At 31.1% G+C, this 21,632-nt stretch overlaps 2 protein-coding genes across 3 annotated transcripts in view; both read right to left on the reverse strand.

Annotated features, from left to right (window-relative positions):
- Positions 1 to 4,307, reverse strand: part of LOC124535164 (solute carrier family 46 member 3-like) — a 34,174-nt gene extending 29,867 nt beyond the window's left edge. The window contains exon 1 of the mRNA XM_047111260.1: positions 4,060 to 4,307. The gene's annotated coding sequence lies outside the window, so the exon portion shown is untranslated. The remainder of the gene's footprint in view (positions 1 to 4,059) is intronic.
- Positions 4,308 to 5,994: 1,687 nt separating this feature from the next.
- LOC124535369 (angiotensin-converting enzyme-like) lies at positions 5,995 to 21,609 on the reverse strand. Of its 2 annotated transcripts, none has more exons than XM_047111568.1 (11): positions 21,307 to 21,609; positions 20,332 to 20,736; positions 20,092 to 20,253; positions 19,044 to 19,149; positions 18,506 to 18,841; positions 17,786 to 18,032; positions 17,264 to 17,397; positions 15,030 to 15,267; positions 10,097 to 10,195; positions 7,330 to 7,452; positions 5,995 to 6,522 (listed from the first exon to the last, which is right to left on the reverse strand). In XM_047111568.1, the coding sequence occupies exons 1-11, from the start codon at positions 21,316 to 21,318 to the stop codon at positions 6,147 to 6,149; spliced, it is 2,238 nt and encodes a 745-aa protein (XP_046967524.1). In that variant the 5' UTR covers positions 21,319 to 21,609; the 3' UTR covers positions 5,995 to 6,146. The 2 variants fall into 2 exon arrangements, with proteins under 2 accessions (XP_046967524.1, XP_046967523.1); XM_047111567.1 differs by having other exon boundaries at positions 20,332 to 20,739.
- Between the last annotated feature and the right edge of the window lie 23 nt (positions 21,610 to 21,632).

Here is a 21,632-nt window from a genome sequence, read left to right on the forward strand (position 1 = left end):
ATTTTACTGATTGCATTTTTGGCACCAGTAGCGATCCCTTATCATCCCTTGATAGTTTTTTTTTAAATAAATTTCATGTACAGAAATGGCCTCTCTACAGATTTATTACAAGTATAGACAAGTATAGATCAAACAGTATTTTTGCTCTTCTGCCTATATTTCAACAATAACAACACGGAAAATAGCCTGCGATACATTTTACAGAATAACTTAAAACGTCATTATCGTAATATTATTATTATTTTTTGCATCTTAACGTTATATTTAAAATACAATACTTTAAAGCATTTAATTCAATTAATAGCATATCTTAACCCAACCACTTTTTATTGTTGAAATCTAGTACTTTTTTGTATTCGACCTTTTGCACTAATAATAGAGTTGGTTTTCAATAAATTAAATTGTATCAATAGTAGATTAGCATTTTAAACTATAATTTAATTAAAATTGTAAGCATTAATAAGCGATTCTAATATCGTAATTTCTTATAACGTAATTTTAAAATAGATATTAATAGTTGTTATGTAATAGCAAATTTTACAGAGAAAGTTTCATATTTTTTCATATTTTTTTATTATGTGTCTTTCAAATTGTGGTATAGTAAGTAACTACAAGTCTCATTATTGCAAACATATAACAACAACAACACAACTTAGATGGAGCATCGGCTAAATTCGCAAAACCGATCACATCCGAATTAAGTAAATATGCTATCTATATATACATATATAGTATGCAAATTATCAATATTTATTTCTTATCTGAATATGATTTTTACACAGACGTAATAACTTGTTATATCATATGACCTAATATATTTGTCAATTTGACACGTCGATTTACATGCACTTGCTTTCTCGGGTTGAACTGACGCGAGAATCTATAGCGACGAAAAGCGTCGAATGGCGCGATAGGGAGCTATTTCTATTGATTGTATAAATCGGCAGTAATCGGTTTTTATCGAAATTGGCGATGCTACATCTAAGTTTTTTCGTACTATACATTCATCATCAACATATTATAATAAACTTGGGGAAACGAGAAAACAATATATGTTGCTGTAACGTCATTAATGTTGGTATTTGTTAAAAATAGCATTAAATCGCATCCTAAAGTAAAGAACCCATTAATAACATTACAATAACTATGAGAAAAAATTATACACATTTTTGAAACATATGTGAAGTATTTGCTTTTAGCGAAATATTGGTCGAACACACGATTTCGATTATCGATTTATAAAATCAGCTGAACTATTATTACAATACAATACAATACAACATAGATATGTAATCATCTACATAAATGTTTTACACTTAGTTCATTAAACTATATACTTCAGTTTTTACAGAATTGTTAATTGGATCAATTATGTTTGAACAGATTTTAGCCAATCACTAATACATATTTAAGTAAATATTTGAAGCACACACATCAACGCATTCGAAATAGGTAGTATTATATGTGCTATATATAAAAACAAACACATAAAAAAAAACAGTTAAAAAAAAGTAAATGAAATCTGTATAATTCTTTGAGCCATCATAAAACCCTACATTCATTCTTTGTTACATTATATCAGGCTTACAATTATATGCTTACAAAGTATAGTGCAATTATATTATATCTATGTGAAGTTGGGCAACAATGGAATGACAGGCTACATAACTAACAAGGCCACGAGGAGACTATTAGGAGCAGATACCATCATCACTATGGCGTTTCATTTAATCTTAAATTATCATTTTCCGTCATAACAAAATATTTACTATCAGAATCATCACACTATTTAAATTTTGCTAAAAAATGTACTATTTACATGAGATATATGAAAAGCACATATTTTACCGCTAAACAGCAATAATTATTATCTTTGTGTTGCGGATTTAAAGGTGAGAGTAAGGGACATAACATCTTAGTTCTCAAGATTGGTGGCGCATTACAAAGTAAGGAATCGCTATTATTTCTTACAGTGCTAATGCCTAGGGGCGCTGGTGACCACTTAACATCAGGTGGCCTTTCTAGCTATTATATACAAATTATATATAAACAAATTACAGCCTTACAATTGCAATGTATAATTTTAGAGCTGTTTTACAATATAATTATGTCGAAATTATTGATTTCGCAATTGCAATAATCGCTACATCTATGGTTCCCTACTTTATGATGTAATTATAGATGGCTTAACACCGTAAAACGCCCTACCCTCTTCGCAAGTGCGAAAGTGGTTAAGAATATCGCTGAAAAACCCCCCACCCTCCGGGACCTGGGTACCTTTCTGTAGGTTTTCACTACATGAAAAATAGTAATATTTTCCAACTGAGGTGACTACGCACTATCACTATATCGTGTAGTTTGTATCACGGATTTTTCATTTAAGCAGAAGAAGCCAGCCATCATGGCATCACGGTTGCATTAAGTAATTAATAAGACAATCCTTTTTAACGTATTTACTGTTTTCAAAAATTGTCATGGATCATTTCGTCATAAAATTTAATGACTGCCAGACTTCGAAGCTTCGCTATGCTAATTATGAGACGTCTCAGGAAGTCAAGATATGCTTTTTTTATGTGGGGTACTCGCCTTATCCGACAATAAATCACAGCAGCGGCTTCTTCCTTCCATTCGTGTTCTCCTGAGCACTGTCTCCTCTGTCACGAAGAGAACTACAATTGGTTTTATGATAGGTAAGATAGCCGAAAAAGTCCCGATAGCGTGAATCAATATCAGACATATTTCTCTAACAACTTTTAGTTGAAAACATTATTCATAAACCGTTTGAAATAACGTGTGCGTGCGATAAGACGTACCAGAACTTGACAGACGGAGCACAGTGTAAGAAATCGATTGGCACTTGGCTAAATCTATATACATATGTATGTACATAAAATAACAATTTATAAAAACATTATCATCTCCGTACGAAAACGAGTCAGTACTTTACAGTGCTAAAATAAATATGTATAATCGAAGCGTAAATAATGCTTTTCCTATTATAATGGATGACTTAATGAAAACTTGGGAAAATTAAAAAAAAGTTTGCTTATAAAAAATGTACACGTTACGACCGTACGTTCATGGCTCGCTGCGTGCAATTAATCTGACATTAAGCTTGTCTCGAGATTATAATTTACAACGAAAATGTTAAGGAATCAAGTAGTATTGCAAATACGAATAATAGAATACGTAGTAGTACCTTTGACTTTACAAGTGCTAAAAAAATAATAATGAAATATAGACTATCTAAGAAAAATTAAGTCTAAAGTGTTTAACATATACATAAAAAAAATTAAGTAGGCTGTATATATGTCAGTGTTGTTTTCATTAGCCTTTAAATATAAATATTTTTCTACCGGTATCTACCGGTAGTATCAACTTTCCTTCGGCAAAAATTTAAGAAATTGTTTCTTAAATTTTCGCCGATATGGTATTCCAGTTTTAAATTGCTACATTTTTTTTAAATACAATAATAAACATGAATCGATTGACAACCGGCGAACATATCGAACTACACACAAATAAAGATCAGGTGAGAACCTTCTTCTTTTTTAAAGTCAGCTGATAAATACGATTTACATAGGTTAAAAGTTATACAATGTTGTTATAATATTATGACAATAACTTATACCTTTTTTTTTATTTAAACGCGAAGGAATTCGATAAGACGAATTGTTTTCGGCCAAGAATATTTCGAAAATAAATTTCAACTTCTTATTTAGAAATTGTGAATAAAACTTTTTATGATTTCGATAGCATTTTATATGTACAATAAAATTTATTTTATTTATTCGATTGCTGTTTTAAATAAATTTAAGAATTGAAAAACCGACAAGAAATTATTATGCTACAGTCAATTGACATTTTTTCTTGAAAATCCACTTATTTATATAACAAATTAAAGTGGGTTTGTGGTATACAAACTGCAAATAAACTTTTACTTTCGCCGATCGTTAAATTTGAATTTACGCAGTTGTATGAATGTAAACAAAGAAATTCGAAATAAGATTATTGCGAATAATACTAAAGCTACAATGATATAAGATGTTTCCAACTTACCTTTAAATTTTAAAATTCTATTCACAACCAATTTTCATCACAAACACTAAATAAAAACCGAATTATTATTATATTTTATTGTCTTATTGTATTTTTGGCCAGTGTTCGTTTTTTTATCTGTCACTAAAATTAAATTTGCATTCGAATTTCGATTTGCAAATCGCGCGCTGCTTCAGTTTCGCGGGCCGCGTCGCAGTGTGTGCGTTAGCTGCAAGTGGTAACCGTCGGATGATTGCAGTGGTTCTGACTGGCTCGTACTCTTAACTATTTCGACAGGTCGCCATTTAGCGGATGTCCATATTGATGTTCGTGTCGTCCATCACTGCTTTTTGCATACGCAATGTTTTATTAGAATACTATGTGTTAGATTTTCAATGTACTAAGATTATATAGATATGTCTGGCTGGGTGGACATTATAATTTTATTGAAGCTTATATGACAACCTTGACAAACTAACTTTCATGTGCCATGAATATTATGATGTTTAGGTTCAGGCGATAAAAGGTTAAATGAGGACAAACATACAAACTCGCTTTCACTTTTGCAATATACGAAAGGATATTATAGCTTATTTAGTGGTCGAGAGTTCAAGTATATTTTGAATATTATGTATGATTCTATATATTCTCAATGCAAAAGTAAAAATCTGTTTGTAATGACGTCACCAAACCATTGGATAGATTAAAATATATTTTCATAATAATGTTATGGCTATGACCTTGATTAATACAGCCAATATAGGCAGACACAGGACACAATTAAAGGAAAAAAATTTACTTGGACCGAACCGCGGGGAACAATGTTCTATATGTGTAAAAATAATTTTCTGTTTTTAATTTATATATTTTTTTACATACAAAAAATTCCTCTTTACAGTTTTGTTTGATGATTATACTGATATTGACTTTCAAAAACGTTTCCTTCCAAACAGTCAATGTTATGACAGCAACTAACCTGGATGATAACATTGGTTCTTAATAACAACAATTGTTTTTTAATACTATTAAATTTATTGAATATATTTACAGACAATTCAATACATAACCTTTTACGCGAAGAACCTTTGGCAGCAACAGACCGTGACATATTATTTAATAATATTCCATCACGAGGTTTTTTGTTTGTTCATTTATTGATTATCAAAACAAGCAGCCCCGTTAGTCTGGTGGCTATATTATGCGACGAAATCTGAACTCCTGGGTTCGAATACTGGGTTAACCCAAAAATGAGATGTTTGGACTTACTACAAAGATATTTTAATAGCTTAAACAGACCGCAGTTTTGTTAAATAAAAAGAGAGAAAGCACATGAGACTGTTTGTCTTGTGACAGAAAGCTCTATGGTTTCTTTTAATCTAGTTTAGTTCAATGTAAGGAGAGAAAACTCGTTAACCCGGTCTTCTTCGTTCTAGAACGCTCGTTGTGATCTCATAATATAGGATTGTGCTGACAATTAACTGTGAAGTTTTATTATTTGAATTACGTTACTCGTTTTAATCTTAAGTTATATAATTATACTCAAGTTGTCTTATTATAAGCGCGAAATTTGGTCGTTTAGTTGTATGAAACGCTTACTATCTTTAACTAATCGAACGATTATTATGTAATATTATCCAAGCATATTATTATGCTTGGATGCTCTTAGGTGAACTGAATAAAACTAGTCTATAATAATTAATACAAAATAACATAAATTTAGCTGTAATATAAACTGAGATAGTCCAGTGGCGAGAACGTGAAAACTTTAACACGAGGTCGCGGATTCGAATCCCATTAGCGAGCACTCAGTCTCGTGTTCCACTATGAAGAAAAACATCTTAAGGGCTGAAACTCCTTCTCATATCCACCAAAATGGCTATTTTTACAGGTTGTTACTTCCATATAAAATTTAAATATTCGATTTACTATAAAGGTAATAAAATAATACTAAAAATATAGTAATAAAATTTTATTGTATTATTTTTAAGAATTTCATCATTTATTTTCAATTTTCGCAATGATCTTATAGGTGGGAACGTTAATCGAATTAGATTAAATTTAAAAATTTACATAAGTATTTGTATAAATATTTATCAATAATAGTCCATTCACAGTTTAGCTTCACTCACTCCAACTGCGCTCTCATTGGCCTTTCCCTGCGATAGCTCATTCGCGGCTATATCTAATGAACCATTTTTACTTAATCCACATAGAGAGAACAATCTACTGGATGCGTCTCGCTTCTTTACACAATATAATATGAACATCAACAAGGTTAATATAACAACAATAATTCCAACAATAATTGGAGCACTTGTGTCCATGTCTTCGTTATCCCTTACTAGTTTAGCGGTTTCCTCCTTGAGAAAATCATTAAGTCCTGAAAAATATTCTATAATACCTTTTGTAGACAGTTCACTTTCCCCTGTCATATTATATAATACCGTTTGCCAGTCTTCGCTTGCACCGAGAGACATCCCATTACTAAAACCAAAAATAATTTATCGAAATCATTTAATACATTATAAAAACGCCTTAAGTGCTGTTTGGAAAATTGGAATAACCTAAAACTTTATATGTCAATGTGTGAATTGATTTGGAAAACCACACGGTCATGGAAAATGTTTTGGACATGGAAAATGTTTTGGACTAGACACAGACGTATGTTTGTTTAAACTAAAGTAGTAGATTCATTTGTTGTATTGTTTTTCATGTTCTTCGATATTTGTTTTATTTTATTTATAATAGTTTAATCGACTATTGCACCACCTTTTGGTAAGTGGTCTCTGCTGTTTATTGACAGTGACACTTTAAAAAATAATAATCATTCCTTAAATCGGCAATGGACCAACGACCTTGTAAACCAAGAAGTTATATATGTGTTTTTGTTACCCTTGTCCATTACTTGCTTAAATTGAATGTATTGTTTGCATTAATTTATCTATAGCGACACGTTTAAAAAAAATAATAGTAAAAACTTCTTGCTAGGATGTTAATGAAACTTTTGTTTTTATTGTTTCGCTTAAGTGATGACTTTGATATATTTTTTTGTCATTAATAAACCAGTATAAGCCTTTCCTATTGATTTTTAAAATATGCCATGACCTCATAAACAACCCAGACCTAGGTAAAAAGCGAAATAAAAAACCTTGAAAATGTTAAAATATTTTACAGAGGAAGTTATCTCGTTAGGGTCATGGTTATATTAAAATACGCATCATTATTAATCTCTACAAAACAAGATCCTTCCTATAGATGTTTCTTATAGACCTTAAGGAAGTAAGTTCGTACCTCAACAGTTTTCCCGCTTCCTTGTCGCCGTATATGGAGCATTCGTGCAGAGGTCCCGTATGATTTGCTTTCTTGCATAATGATAATAGTATTTGAAATTCCAGAATATGTGAAATGAAGTATCTAAAAAAGAAATTAAAAACTAAACTGAAAGGTAAAAGTCTGTTATTAATACGAAAGTGAGTTGAGTAATTTACTATGTGTTAGATAATGAACCAATCATCATTTTCATATAAATCATCAGGAGTATATAAAAGGACATAGGATACTTGGCACTCTCACAAACAGCTGAAGGTACGGGTGAAAACTACTACTTAACTATTTATACACATACATACTTATACTACTAATACATATTATATTTGTATACAATTACTTATTTGAATCTTATACGATATTCCATGGCGTAGTTAAATGGAAAAATTTTACTAAATACTTATATTTTTTTATTTTTTCTTAATATACTTCAATATCGAATTAGGTGATATATTAAATAACCTAATTTTGTTTACATTCTTTATTGAGACCAACAACCAAATATATGTTTTCCATGTGTTATGAAGTGTTTTCTTTTTTATCAAATAAGGCCTTCAAAAAACGGATTAGTTTCAAGTGACGCCTGGTAGAATAATGTATTTTAACATGCCAAAGAAAATCATACGTAAAATTTTATGAATTCACGATAACTCTTACTTCGCACAATCAATTAAAGTTTGAGATGTTTTAATTAACAAATCAATTATTAGTGAAACAATTCAAGAATGTAAACGCAATATGCCACGCCAAGAACGCTCAGATAAGCATTAACAGGTTATAAGCGTCAAATAGTAATAATTTCGAATAACTTTTTAATGTAACCATTTATAAACTAATAAAAAATTAAAATCTTATATCAAATTAAATACTTTTTAATATTTAAAAAATTTAAAAGCGAGGGCGTTACTTTATTCCCTACTTCTCAGTATTCTGGATGTCACCATCAGCCAATCACAATCCATTGTTGGACAAAGGTACAGAAAACTTCGCGATTCTTGGCCTTCTTCATCTTGTCAGGTACCGCCTCCTTCGTCAAGTCATCGAGGTACTTAGAAGGAGGACATCCATAACGGTGTTTATCAGTATAAGACCTCTATTCTAGGGTTCATTTGCTCCAAAAAACATTCAACATATATGAAGCTTAAACATATATGACTGAAGGGATAGTAGATGGATCACCATCACATCAGTCTGTTAATTATTTTTAATCATATTTAAAGATACACGAGCATAACTTGCTCCAATGCTCGATGAGTGGCCTTCGATTCTCCATGCTTTGGCATCACACCATGATTTAGCAGGTTCCTACCATGATATTTGTTGAATAGCGATGTTTGAAAACTTTTGCTTACAAGCATTGCAATACTAAAAAAACTCGACAAAATTTGATAATTTTGACCAAAATCCCAACAGAATTGAAAAGAAATTTTTCGATCGGAATGCTTATTTTGAGTATCTTGTTCACCGTTCTAGTCAGTATGATTCAATATTATTTTGAATACTGATAACATGCTCAATAAAAAAGATAAATATTGATACAAATTTAAGAAGTAGTATCCGTGATTAAGATTCAAATAAGAATTAATCAGACATAATCAGGTAACTGTATATCGATGCAAGAGACTATATCCACATAATATTGAAAACCAAACTTGTTAAAAGTGGGCATTGACCGAATGTGAATGTCACATAATACCTATTATACACTGGTTGGTTTGATTTTTATTCCTATAAATAATTTAATGTCTCATAAATACTAACAAGGCATGAAATACACTGTTTTTAATAAATACTTTCACTTTTTTGAGTAAATATTTCATTATTTATAAATAAAAAAAGAGTAACTACTGAGTTTCCTACCGATTCTTCTCGGTAGAATCTACTTTCCGAACCGGTGGTGGCTTCACTTAATTGTTAAATGACGATCAAAAGTAAAAGCCTACTTGAATAAAGTTTATTTTGATTTTGATTTTTGAATATGTACAACATTATTTAGCCAGAATAAAATGGGCCTTGGATCAATCTTTATTTATATTATCAGCTTAAATAAAACGGGTTTCCGTTCAATCTTTATTGTTATTTTGTTTCCAAATACCCGATAACGTATGGTTCTTGAACCATTTGGTCATAAAAACTACTTATTACAACTCCTTGTGCGTATAATTGGAACATGACAAGGCCTATTTTTAAGCAATACAAAAGACAAGCTTGTCATGTCAATATTCCAAATTTTAAACAGAGAATGTTATTCACATATTAATATCACAAAAAAACCTTTTCCGAAAAGCAATGCATGTTCTTCTTGTATATGTTTTATTTGTTTTGTTATTGTAGCGTAATTTTAGCAAGGCATATAAAAAGTCTATTATTTAATTATCTAAATGGACGAAGCAAAAATAATAAAAATGTAAATGAATATTACTTATAGATATCAGGTTATAAATTTTAATACTTGTTTTATTTTTGTTATATATAAATGTTACCCTAAAAACTTACACTTACCTTTGAAAAACTTGTATATAAGAACCTCTTTAGATAATCATCTCTAGAATAATATAAGTGTACTTATCTTATATTTGTGTCACAGTTTCGAAAATACAATTTTTAAATAAGTAAACGTAAAGTAACAGCCTGTAAATGTCCTATTGCCTCAAGCCTCCAAGGGAAGGAAATGTTAAATGCCAAGGGGAACAAAATGTTTAAATATAGAATATAATAAAAAAAACCTTACGTAATATATTGGACGTGAGAAACCACGTGATACTTGGCAGCAGGATCCAAGTCACTTTCATTTCGAGGAACGGGTGGTGATATACCTGTCTCTTTTATCCTGGAATTGAAATAATATATTACTATTTAGTGTCGCAAAATGTTTTCTTTTCTTTCAATACTTATGTAGAAAAATTTATGTTGTTTAAAATGTTGCTCATTAGATTATGAAATGAAAGAAAAACAAGTGCACTTGTTCATCTGGGAATGAGATTCTTGCTTTCACATAACGAAATTATATTATTTTATAGTATTAAAACAAAATTTGCAATAAATGACATTAAAAAAATGCTGCTGAATTATTACCGGAAATGTTTTAGATTTTTGAATATCAATAAAAAAGTGTAACGGTTCAAAATTGAATAAAGATTTTTTGACTTTGGCTTTGTGTTTGCGCAAACTCTCGATAATAACTCCTTCCTTGTTCGGAATACACTAATTTAATAAAGAAAAATTGAATGTGATAAATACAATATTTCCGTAATTATACATATATTACTAATAGTTTGTTTGGTATATTTTAAAACAAAAATTACTTTTGAACGATATAACTAAGGTAACCTTATCACGTAATGTTACTTCAACAAAATTATCGTTATTGTAAGTCGTTATATTATTGTATCTTTTAAATTTATGTAAAAATGTGTCGAATAAAAAAATATTATGAAACAGGCAAATAAAGTAACACACAGCTACGTGTTGTATCTCGTATGTTTTAAGTATATTGTAATTACAAAGCAAAATACTGAACCATCTAGTAACAAAACTGACCAACAAGATTTCGATAACGTCAACAAGAATACAATACCGGTACAAATAGTTTCCTTACATTTTATTAATTGGCTTTCAATACATTCATGTTACACAGCTTTTTAAACAGCTACTCGACTTTGTGAAAATAAATTTTGATCTAAAAATATTATTATCGATTTTATTCCGGCTTCACATGGGAGAAATGCACAAATACGAGCCAATTGCTATTTGGCCGAAAAAGTGGCCAAGTGCGAGTCGGACTTGCTCGTGATGTTTATGAAGTTAAATGTATTTTATTTTAATTTTTTTATATTTGAGTTGAGGAAGGCCTTGAGCATGGATGTGGATGGGTATAGAAGTAGAGGACGACCAAGAAAACGATGGATGGACTGTGTGAAAGACGATATAGTTAGAAAGAATGTTACTTGTGAGATGACGTCTGACAGAGAAGTATGGAAGAAGAAGACATGCTGCGCCGACCCCAAATAAAATTGGGAAAAGAGCAGGAGGATGATGATGATGATGAATGAAAATAAAATTGCGTTTTACCATTTATGACGTATTAACAAAAAAACCCTAAACATGGGATCCAGAGTGATAACGATGATGACTAAGATATTGGAACTATATTGAAATATTAACCATCGTTATATTACTGGATAGGTTATATTACCTACCTAGTACCACAGTACCTACCAAGATCAGTAGGAGTAATCCGAAAGAGGGCTGGCAGGCTAGCGGTCAGCCATACAAATAAGCCAAAATCATTTTACTAAAACTTGCGATCACATATAAATATATAAGGTATAATTACAAACTAATAATAACGGTTATGTATCCCTTGTATACATTCAAATAAATTATTAAACGCTTAGATAAACGTCTTAATGAAGTTATTATTCAGTCAATAACCATTTATTATGCTAATGTGACTTTTGACTTGTGTTAATTGGAACGAATAAAAAAAACTATTGCGGAATAAATAAATAAATTAATTAGAAACAAGTTTAATGCAATATTCACTTCTAAAACAGTTAATACAAAAACCTTTTTGAAATTCAATGATTGGGCTACTATTGGAATTCATAAAAGTAGGCAACGAATGTACGAGCTTTATAATGAAAGGACGTACAATCATAGTGCCACTTTTGCCAACTATGTAAGTAACTATTCAAAATTATTTAGAAAAGTGTGCTTTCTGGCTAAGTCTTTAACTATAAAAAATAGAATTAAGAATGCACATAACAAAATAAAAATGACCTGGAAAGTTATAAATTGTGAAACTGGTAGAAGTGGTAATCGGAGCTCCGAATTAAACTTAAATTATAATAATAAAGTCATAAATAGTGAACGAGAAGTTGCTTCAGTTTTTGAACAATTTTTTGCTGACATACCAGTTTCTACAACTAGGTTACTTATTTCTTCTCCAGCTGTTGCCGAATCATTGATGAAAGAAAATGTACGAGAATGCAAATCAAAATTTAATTTTACCCCTGTAAACACCAATATCATAATTTGTGCATTTAAATCATTAGACATTAAGAAAACTGCTGATCTATGGGGTATTTCTGTAAAGGTGATAAACTCAATTATTGATGTGATTGCACCTTATCTTGCAATAATATTCAATGATTGTGTTCAGCGTGGTATATTTCCTGACCTGATGAAACATAGTAAAGTCATTCCAATATTTAAATCTGGTAGCACTTCAGATCCTAATAACTATAGGCCTATCTCAATATTACCTACCCTCAGCAAAATAATTGAAAAAAATATTTTAAATCAATTATTAGCATATTTCAATAGACACAATCTGCTTCACAGAAAACAATTTGGATTCATGAGGGGTCGCTCGACTACCGACGCAGGTATCGAACTTATAAAAAATATCTATGAGGCCTGGGAGGGGTCGCAGGATGCCTTGGGGATTTTCTGCGACTTTTTTTTTTTTTTTTTTATGGTATAGGTTGGCGGACGAGCATATGGGCCACCTGATGGTAAGTGGTCACCATCACCCATAGACAATGACGCTGTGAGAAATATTAACTATTCCTTACATCGTCACTGCGCCACTAACCTTGGGAACTAAGATGTTATGTCCCTTGTGCCTGTAGTTACACTGGCTCACTCACCCTTCAAACCGGAACACAACAATACTGACTACTGTTATTTGGCGGTAGAATAACTGATGAGTGGGTGGTACCTACCCAGACGGGCTCGCACAAAGCCCTACCACCAAGATGACTTATCCAAAGCCTTTGATTGTGTTCAGCATGAAACTCTGGTCAGGAAACTATATCACTACGGAATTAGAGAATGTGCACTCGACCTTCTGACTTCCTATCTTAATAATAGAATTCAGAGGGTTGACGTTAAAGGGACAAGGTCTCCTGGGGTCTCAGTTGGTATGGGGGTCCCACAAGGATCAATTCTTGGACCTTTTCTATTCCTCATATACATAAATGACTTGCCCTTTCTTGTTGGGAACAAACATGATATAGTATTGTTTGCTGATGATACCTCTTTGGTTTTTTAAATTAATAGGAAACAGGTTCAGTATGACGATGTAAACAATGCTATGTCCGATATAGTACATTGGTTTAGCGTAAATAATCTTAGACTGAATAATAAAAAAACTAAAATTGTAAAATTTAGCACACCAAATGTGCAAAATGTAAAACCCGATGTACTTATCAATGGGGAATCGATGGATCCAGTTGAAACAACTGAATTTCTTGGCCTTACTCTTGATGCCAAGTTACAGTGGCTCCCCCACATAAACGGATTGGCGGGTAGACTGAGTTCTGCGGCATTTGCGGTCAAAAAAATTAGATTACTTACTGATGTTGATACGGCTCGACTAGTATATTTTAGTTACTTTCATAGTATAATGTCCTACGGTATTATGCTTTGGGGTAACGCAGCCGCTATCCAAACTATATTTGTGCTGCAGAAGAGGGCTATTCGCGCAATCTATAACCTAGGAGCCAAGGAATCATTAAGGCATAGATTTAAAGAAATTCAGATATTGACTGTTGCTTCTCAATACATATTTTGTAATGTTTTGTATGTACGGAAAAATATTAATGTTTTTATGAGAAAATGTGATTCTCATAACATTGGTACAAGGAACAAACACAATCTTGTTACTCCTGTTACTCGACTGCATAGAGTCAGTAACTCTTTTGTGGGGCAATGTATACGCTTCTACAACAGGATCCCAGAAAGCGTTCAAAATGCTTCTGTTGCCAAATTTAAAAAAATTGTTAAGGAACGCTTGTGTGCAAAAGGTTACTATACAATTAGCGAGTTTATGTTTGATAGCACACCTTGGGAATGAAACGATCGCCTCCTGGCTATTTCTAATCATATACTACTATGTACCTTATAAATTTGACAAAAAAAAAAATAACAGAAAAAAAAAAGACCCGCTGAGTTTCTTTCGCCGGTTCTTCTCAGGTCAGGGTGTTCCTTTTTCCGAACCGGTGGTAGTGTTTATTTGACAATCAATAAGTAAGTGTAATGCTTTTATATTGAATAAAGGAATTTGAGTTTGAGTTTGAGTTTGGAAGTTTTTTTTTTAAATTGATAATGAAAATAAAAGTCAGCCAAACAAACTATTAACTGATATCGCTCATTTAACGCTTTTACTTTTACTAAATATACACATATCAGATATATATCATAAAAAAAGTATAAATAATAACCTAATAAAAAATTTAAATTATTTTATTTTTATATATGTAATTTATTAAATGGCAGTCTACAGAACTGTTTACACACGTGCACTCAATAATAAGATAAATAATTAAATTAGTAAATATATACTACAAAACTCACAAACTACCCGTAACACCACGAATGGCTTTGACTGTATCTTTATCTCTTTTCTGGAAGTGTTTGTGTTCAAAAACGATTTTATTAAACTTATACACTGTTAGGTATTTCTATTGCACAAATTAAAAAAAAAATCTATTTGATATATTAGTACTCAACTAAAAGATAAAATTCGTTACGAGAAAATTTCTAATAAATCCGTTTTATAATTTTTGGAGGAGTTCCGTAAAAATAATTCATACTAAATTTTGCTCTTAGAACATACAAGAGGATCATATAATTAAGTTTTATAACATGGTGTTTACCTGAGATCCCACCAGTGTTCATTCCATTTTTCCATGCTACTATTTGCAAAGATATCCCATCGCCATTTATCTAGAACATACGCGTATGCCATCAAAGGGAACTTCTCGAGAGCGAGCCAAAACAAATGGTTGATCGTTGATTCGACACCGGTCGTCACCTTGACGAAGCTCAAGGTTTGCAAATACTTCGGCGAGGTTAGCTGCACCGCTACGATGTCAGAGATTGCATCGTGGAAGGCTAAAATAAAGCTTGTTGATCACGTGACACGTTTGTTGATATGTAACCTTCGGAATTATTGATAATTGACACTAACATTTTTGGACGATACGAATAAACTCCTTCGAAGATAAGATTTTTATTAACATGGATAATCAAAAATTTAATTCCTAAATAAAAATATATTTTTGTGCTAATGTAAAACTAGTAAAAGAAAATCAAAGAAGCAAAATTTATTTCAATTAGAAGTTATAAGTTTATTATTTTCTAAAGTATGCATTCTTGTAATATCTGTTTCAAAATTGAGTAGCAAGATTCCACCCGCACATACATATATACATACATTGAAAGTTAAATAAAAGCTTTTAATAAATCAGCATTTAATTAATTAGTCTTTCGTGCGGTCTTTAAAGTGATAATGTTATATCAATGCGCTTCTACATTAATATATGTATGTATATCATATATCTTGCTAACATTCCCCAGCTGCATTAATCTTCAATAATGGAAGATATACAGCAATCGAAGTAATATTTTAGGTAGATACGCAATTAGGCATTGCGGAGACAAGCATTGAGGAAGTAGAGTAAATGTCAATATGAGTTAATAATAGAGTATTTTTTACCCTGTATAATACTGATTGGCTATGTAATTGTGTCAGGCCTGTGTCAGTAGCTTAAAATTAAGAAAGAGTTTAAATTAAGAAATATGAGATAAACCTAAAAAAAATATATATGTGACATTTTTATGTCATAATAATTACAGATTTTTTTAAATAAAAATTACCTACAAAATTGTAATCAGAAAATGTTGCTAAAAGTATTTGTATTCTTCCCAAGTCTAATCTGGACAATATGGGTTCATAATAAAATTATAATATGTTTTCATTAATTCTTCAAACAGAATGTTTGGAAGTAAAGAACTTATTTTAATCCAGAAACAAGTTGGCATTCATGAGAAAATGGTCGAAAGATTAAATGTCATAGGTTTATTCGGACTTTAAAATAAAACTGGTACAGTTTTTAAGTTTCCATGTACATGGATATAATGATTAATGAAACCCAATATTAGTATTATAGACTCAGTACCTCATAATTTAGATTTACATTGAGAGCAAAACTTAGGTCTTAAGACTTTATTGCATCCTGCGATCATTGAAAACGAAAATGTTATACCGTGGTAATTCAAAGCTCAAACAAAAGAGAATGTTTGATTTTTAACAAGTCGTATGCGGCGAAGGCCTTCATTGACTCAATAAAATGCACACTTGACCGCTTTTGTTAGGATTTAAGCACTGGAACTAATTCTAAGGTTTCTATTAGTTATATTTTTTACTTTAGAAAGAGGTTGACTTTATTTCTTTGAGTGATATAGAACAGCAGGAAATTTTTCCACTCGATAGTAAGTGACCGCTTTTTGAAATAAATGTTGGCGATGCCAGCATTATGAGTAACTATCGGTATTATCGGTATTTCTATTTTTATATAGTAGGTATACGTAGATGGGCGGCCTCAAGGGCCATCTGATGGTATGTAAGTCAAGATTGCCCTTAAATATAGGCGTTTTAAGAATTTGTTACCATTCTTATATTGCTCAGCGTAAACAAAAGCTAATATAAAAATATAAAACTCCTAATTTTTAAGATTTCAATAAAAATAGCGTAATATATCCACTAAACTGGCATTCATACCTCATGAGTGTAATACTATAGTAAGTATGATATCTAACGATTTATGTAGTTTAAATTTAATGCCGAAAGTTTACACCGAATCTTGAAACGTATCTTGACTAGATTTCTTTTTTTTTACTTTATTATGCATATATAAGTATAAGCAAATATTGTAGTATATATGATTTGTAAGTGCCTACCCATACAAGCTCACTTTTAAAGACGAAATAAAATAAGTATTTGGATTATCCCTAAGAGTATACTCTAGTCACAATCTAGTAGAGACATCTCCTAGTCACATTCCAGTAGTCACGTTGGCATTTTAAAGGTTAATAATCAAGTTCGTACCAGGGTTTGGACCGTCTCTGTAGAGTGGTTGGAGGTTCCGATAGTGCTTAAAATATTGTATATGTCCCAGCAGTCTGGCCGCTCTTGACAGCCCTACGGTAATATCATACACCCTCTCACCACACCATTTTATCCTGTAATAGTTATTAGTACATAAAATGGGTATATTTTATTGAAGAGTTTAAGCTGGAAATAAGTTTATTTTCGAAAGAAATTCAATTAGGCATTAATAGATGGATTTCCAAGCTAAGTTATTACAGGTTTAAAATATTAATTAATTCATATGCTTTTGTTATCGACAAAAATCAACAACAATCCTATCATACTTGGTAATGTACATTTTTTTTAACATACAAAGGTCATTGAACTATTTTCGTCTGTTTAATAAAATATTTTTTGTAATGTGAAAGGTTTTGAATATTTCTCACATCATCATTGTCTAATAGTGGTGACCACTTACCCTCAGGTGACCCAGATGTTGGTTCACCAACATATGAGATAAAAAATATTCTGATAACTCACTTATAGTTAACACCGTCACACATATCATGGCTGGATGGTAAGCAATTAACTGTTGGTATAGATTCTTTTATATCTTGATATGTATCTTTCGAACTGTCAAAACCCAGCGATTGATGAAAATCATCCACCGCGTTGAAAAGATCTTTTGCTAATATGTTAACGTTTTCATCTACTGACGGTCTTGCAACTTCTGGATACGGTGCTACTTTCGAATAAATCGCCTGCCATTCTTGAGCCCACAAGTTACCTGAAAATAGAAAAAAATATTTGCTTCGTTAATTTATGTAGGCGCTATTCGAAACTAAGTGATACGACTACTGGTTTGGTCTGGTTTTAAAATGCCAAAAACCCACTAATATAGGTAGAGAAATCATGATCATCCTCCTGCCCTTATCGAAATTCTACTTTAGGTCGGCGCAGCATGTCTTCTCCTTCCATACCTCTCTGTCGGACGTCAACTTACAAGTAACATTATTTCTAACCAATTACTCTAACTAATATCGTCATTCATTTTTAGTTTTATTACATATTACAATATTTATTTGATCATTTATATTAAGATGTAATAATACATTTTACTAGACTATACAGTTTACACCAGATTAAGGGGCGATTTTTTAAATTTAATTTCAGTCTATTTTTATCTTACACTATTTATAGAAATCGATAATAATATTGTTGCTGCTATAAAAGATTGTATTGAAACAGATGTATAGGTACCTAAAATATGAGCTGGAATTAGCTTGCTATCATCTTTTAGCTCTTGTTTATAGTAATTCTTTAGTTTAGCTCGAACATAACTATGTAGATTGTCGTAATAAGGCTTAATTTCTCTCCAAAGTCTATCCACAGTTCTAAGAAAGTCTTCATCTTCAAATGCATATCGCCACATTTCACCAGCATCGGTGAAATTTTCTGCCAGCGCAACATCATTCATTCTCGCTACATAATCTTTAAAGATGGGCTGGATTTTCTTTCCAGTCGCGTCTCGGTAGGCTTTCCAATAATAAACCAGTTCATTAGTATCGTTACTGGTTTTGAATATAGAAATTATATCTGGAAATGTAAAAATAAATGTAATGTCTCATGAATCTTAATTGTAATTTTTTTTTCAACGGTCATGGTACAAATTAAAATCAATTGTTGCATTATTATAAAAGTAAATTTAATTTTGTTTAAAATTAATTAGTACTATCTAGCAAAATGCAAAGTAAATTTGAATAACAGGAAAGTGACATTATTTTGCCTTGTAACTAACCGCTCATTGTTCGAGAAGCATTCTCGTTGTCACAAACAGTCGCATTGAAGGCGCATACCGTAGTTCGACTCCAAATACGCTGCATTGTATCTATTTCCTCTCTTTGCTGAAATAATAAAAGTTTATCCTACGGCTTTAATCTTATATAGTTATATGTATGAAATAAAATAACATTTCGTTCGATTACTTTGATATTGGAAATTAAATTATGCTTCTTTTTTTTAATTCTTGACAACAAAATGTTTAGACTAAAATTAAAGATGCTTGATTACAAAATACTATTGATTCTTGTGATCATTGTGATCATGATGTGACTAGGTATGAAGTCACGCTATGAGTACGTATGTTGATATCCTACTGTGTAAGAATAATTCAAGAGAATAATTTTTAAAACAATAATAATTGTCAAATAATAAAGTCTAAATTTGAATTTCTTGCTATTGTAAATATCTATAATAACATGAATGTATTCAAAACAAAATATATTGATTAATGACTTCGATTCGTCATAAACTTCATAGGTTAGTATTTGTAGCAGGAAGGGAGGATTACGAGGTCGCCTTATAACGCTTTAAACTTTACAATATTAGGGTTACAAACTAATCAAATGCAGTCGCAAAATGCTTCAAATCTTCTCCACGATAGCCAATATGCTTGTCTAGTCAAGCAGTGGGGGATTAATACGTATGTTTAGAAATACTCATGAGTAGACCTACCTTTAAAATGTCTTTCTAAAAGCCTTACCATAAATAAAATTGAAATAAGTATGTTTGTAGACCATATTAATAAGTAATGCGGGCTAAGTACTTCCATTACTTCTTTCATTCAACCAATATAGTTGTTTGTCAACATTTATCTATGATATATGGAGTTGTCAACGTAAAGAGAAATCTCGAGAAAATTAAAAAGCACCAATAAATTTATAGAAAAGTGAGTATGTTAATACGTCGTCGAGGAAATCTATTTCTTCTTTATATCAATAGTGAATTGATGTTTTTTTTATAGTGGTTTAGTTTATTTTATAAGGAATGAAATATTTGATGCTTACTTTAGTTTGCGGCATTTGAACGTTAGTACCGCGCTCTTTAATAATTCTAAATTTCCTTTTTAATTTTAAATCATTCGTAATTCGCTGATCATCCGCATATTTTTTCTTTAATATCATCCAATATTGCTTCTTTATTTCATCTTCTTCGGCTGCTACGCGAATCTGAAATATAACAGAATGAGTACATTTTGCAAAAACGACACGCAATATGCAAGAAAGTTATTTCAGACAAATCAATACCATTTTCTTTTTCTTATAGTCATTATTTATATCTGTAACAAAATCCCATAGAGATTCTTGCGATGCTTTGCATACTTCCAAGCTAAGCTTATCCATTTCATCGATGAATATTTCTAAAGTTGAATTTTCTTTATCTATTTCGTTTAGTTGAGTTTTAAAATTATCAACTATATCAATATTTTTTACAATGACTGTAGCAGGATCTAAGACTGCTTTCATGGCATCATCTAAGAATTTTTTATTGTCTTCAGCATCTATTTCCACTTCATGACCACTCTCATTAGATTGTTCGCTCTTTTTATTTTCTCCTAAAAATAGTCTTTCGTCGGCTGACATCGCTGATGTTGGATTGTTTGGAAATTGAACTGCTACTGCGGCAGTAAATACTAGTATGAAATTTACGGCCTTCTGAAATTTATAAATATATGATACAAGTATTAAAGTATACGTCTTAAACTATTGAAAATATATACTGCAAAAAGATTGCATAACAAATTAAAAAAAAAAAAACTTTTTGTATTATTGCTTTGTTCTTGTAATAGATTTTACATAGTATTTAGTAATGATCTTCTCTGAATGTTAGGTTCTATTTGAAAAATAGTTTGAACACCTGCAATTTCAAAGATGTACTTGACAATTATTTCGTTACGCAGCTCTATAGTAGTACCATGTTCTTAATTATGTACGCATTTTAGATGTAATAACGTATGATAAACGTATAACAAAGGTCCAAGTTTAGTGATTAAATAATGATTACATCCTTTATGCAGTTGTTCGCGAGTGTCTGGCATTGAAATATTTTCTCGTCTATTATCTTTAACTGACCCACATGATAAAATAGTAAAACCTTATTAATTTAATTTCATCTTTCTAATTTTTTCTAGAGTATTTTAAATGCAGTTGCGCTTTAAATTTAATCATATATAAAAATATTAATACTTTTTTTATATATTTAAATTTAAAATAAATACCTACATCGTACAGCATTATGTTACTCGTACTCGATCCAGATGTAAACTTTAATATCACAACGAAACACAACACCAACTACATTTTTCCAATTATACGTTTGTGAAGAATACTATCGCGTTACTACAGCAATTGTTGACACGCCGTTCTCGGGCGGAATTTAGTCACGATGTTTGTGAATATTGCCTTATGTTTGTTCGTTTTGTAGTGACTTTTTTTAATTGAAACAATCGACCGTCGGTTATGTTTTGAAAACTTGGGCACGTTACGAGCGCGGTGCGACTCGTCCGCGATCGACAGCGCATTGTTCTGTGACAGAGATGCCCACCTCA

The sequence above is a fragment of the Vanessa cardui genome, chromosome 14 (genome assembly GCF_905220365.1).
Source record: "Vanessa cardui chromosome 14, ilVanCard2.1, whole genome shotgun sequence".
NCBI lineage: Eukaryota > Metazoa > Arthropoda > Insecta > Lepidoptera > Nymphalidae > Vanessa > Vanessa cardui.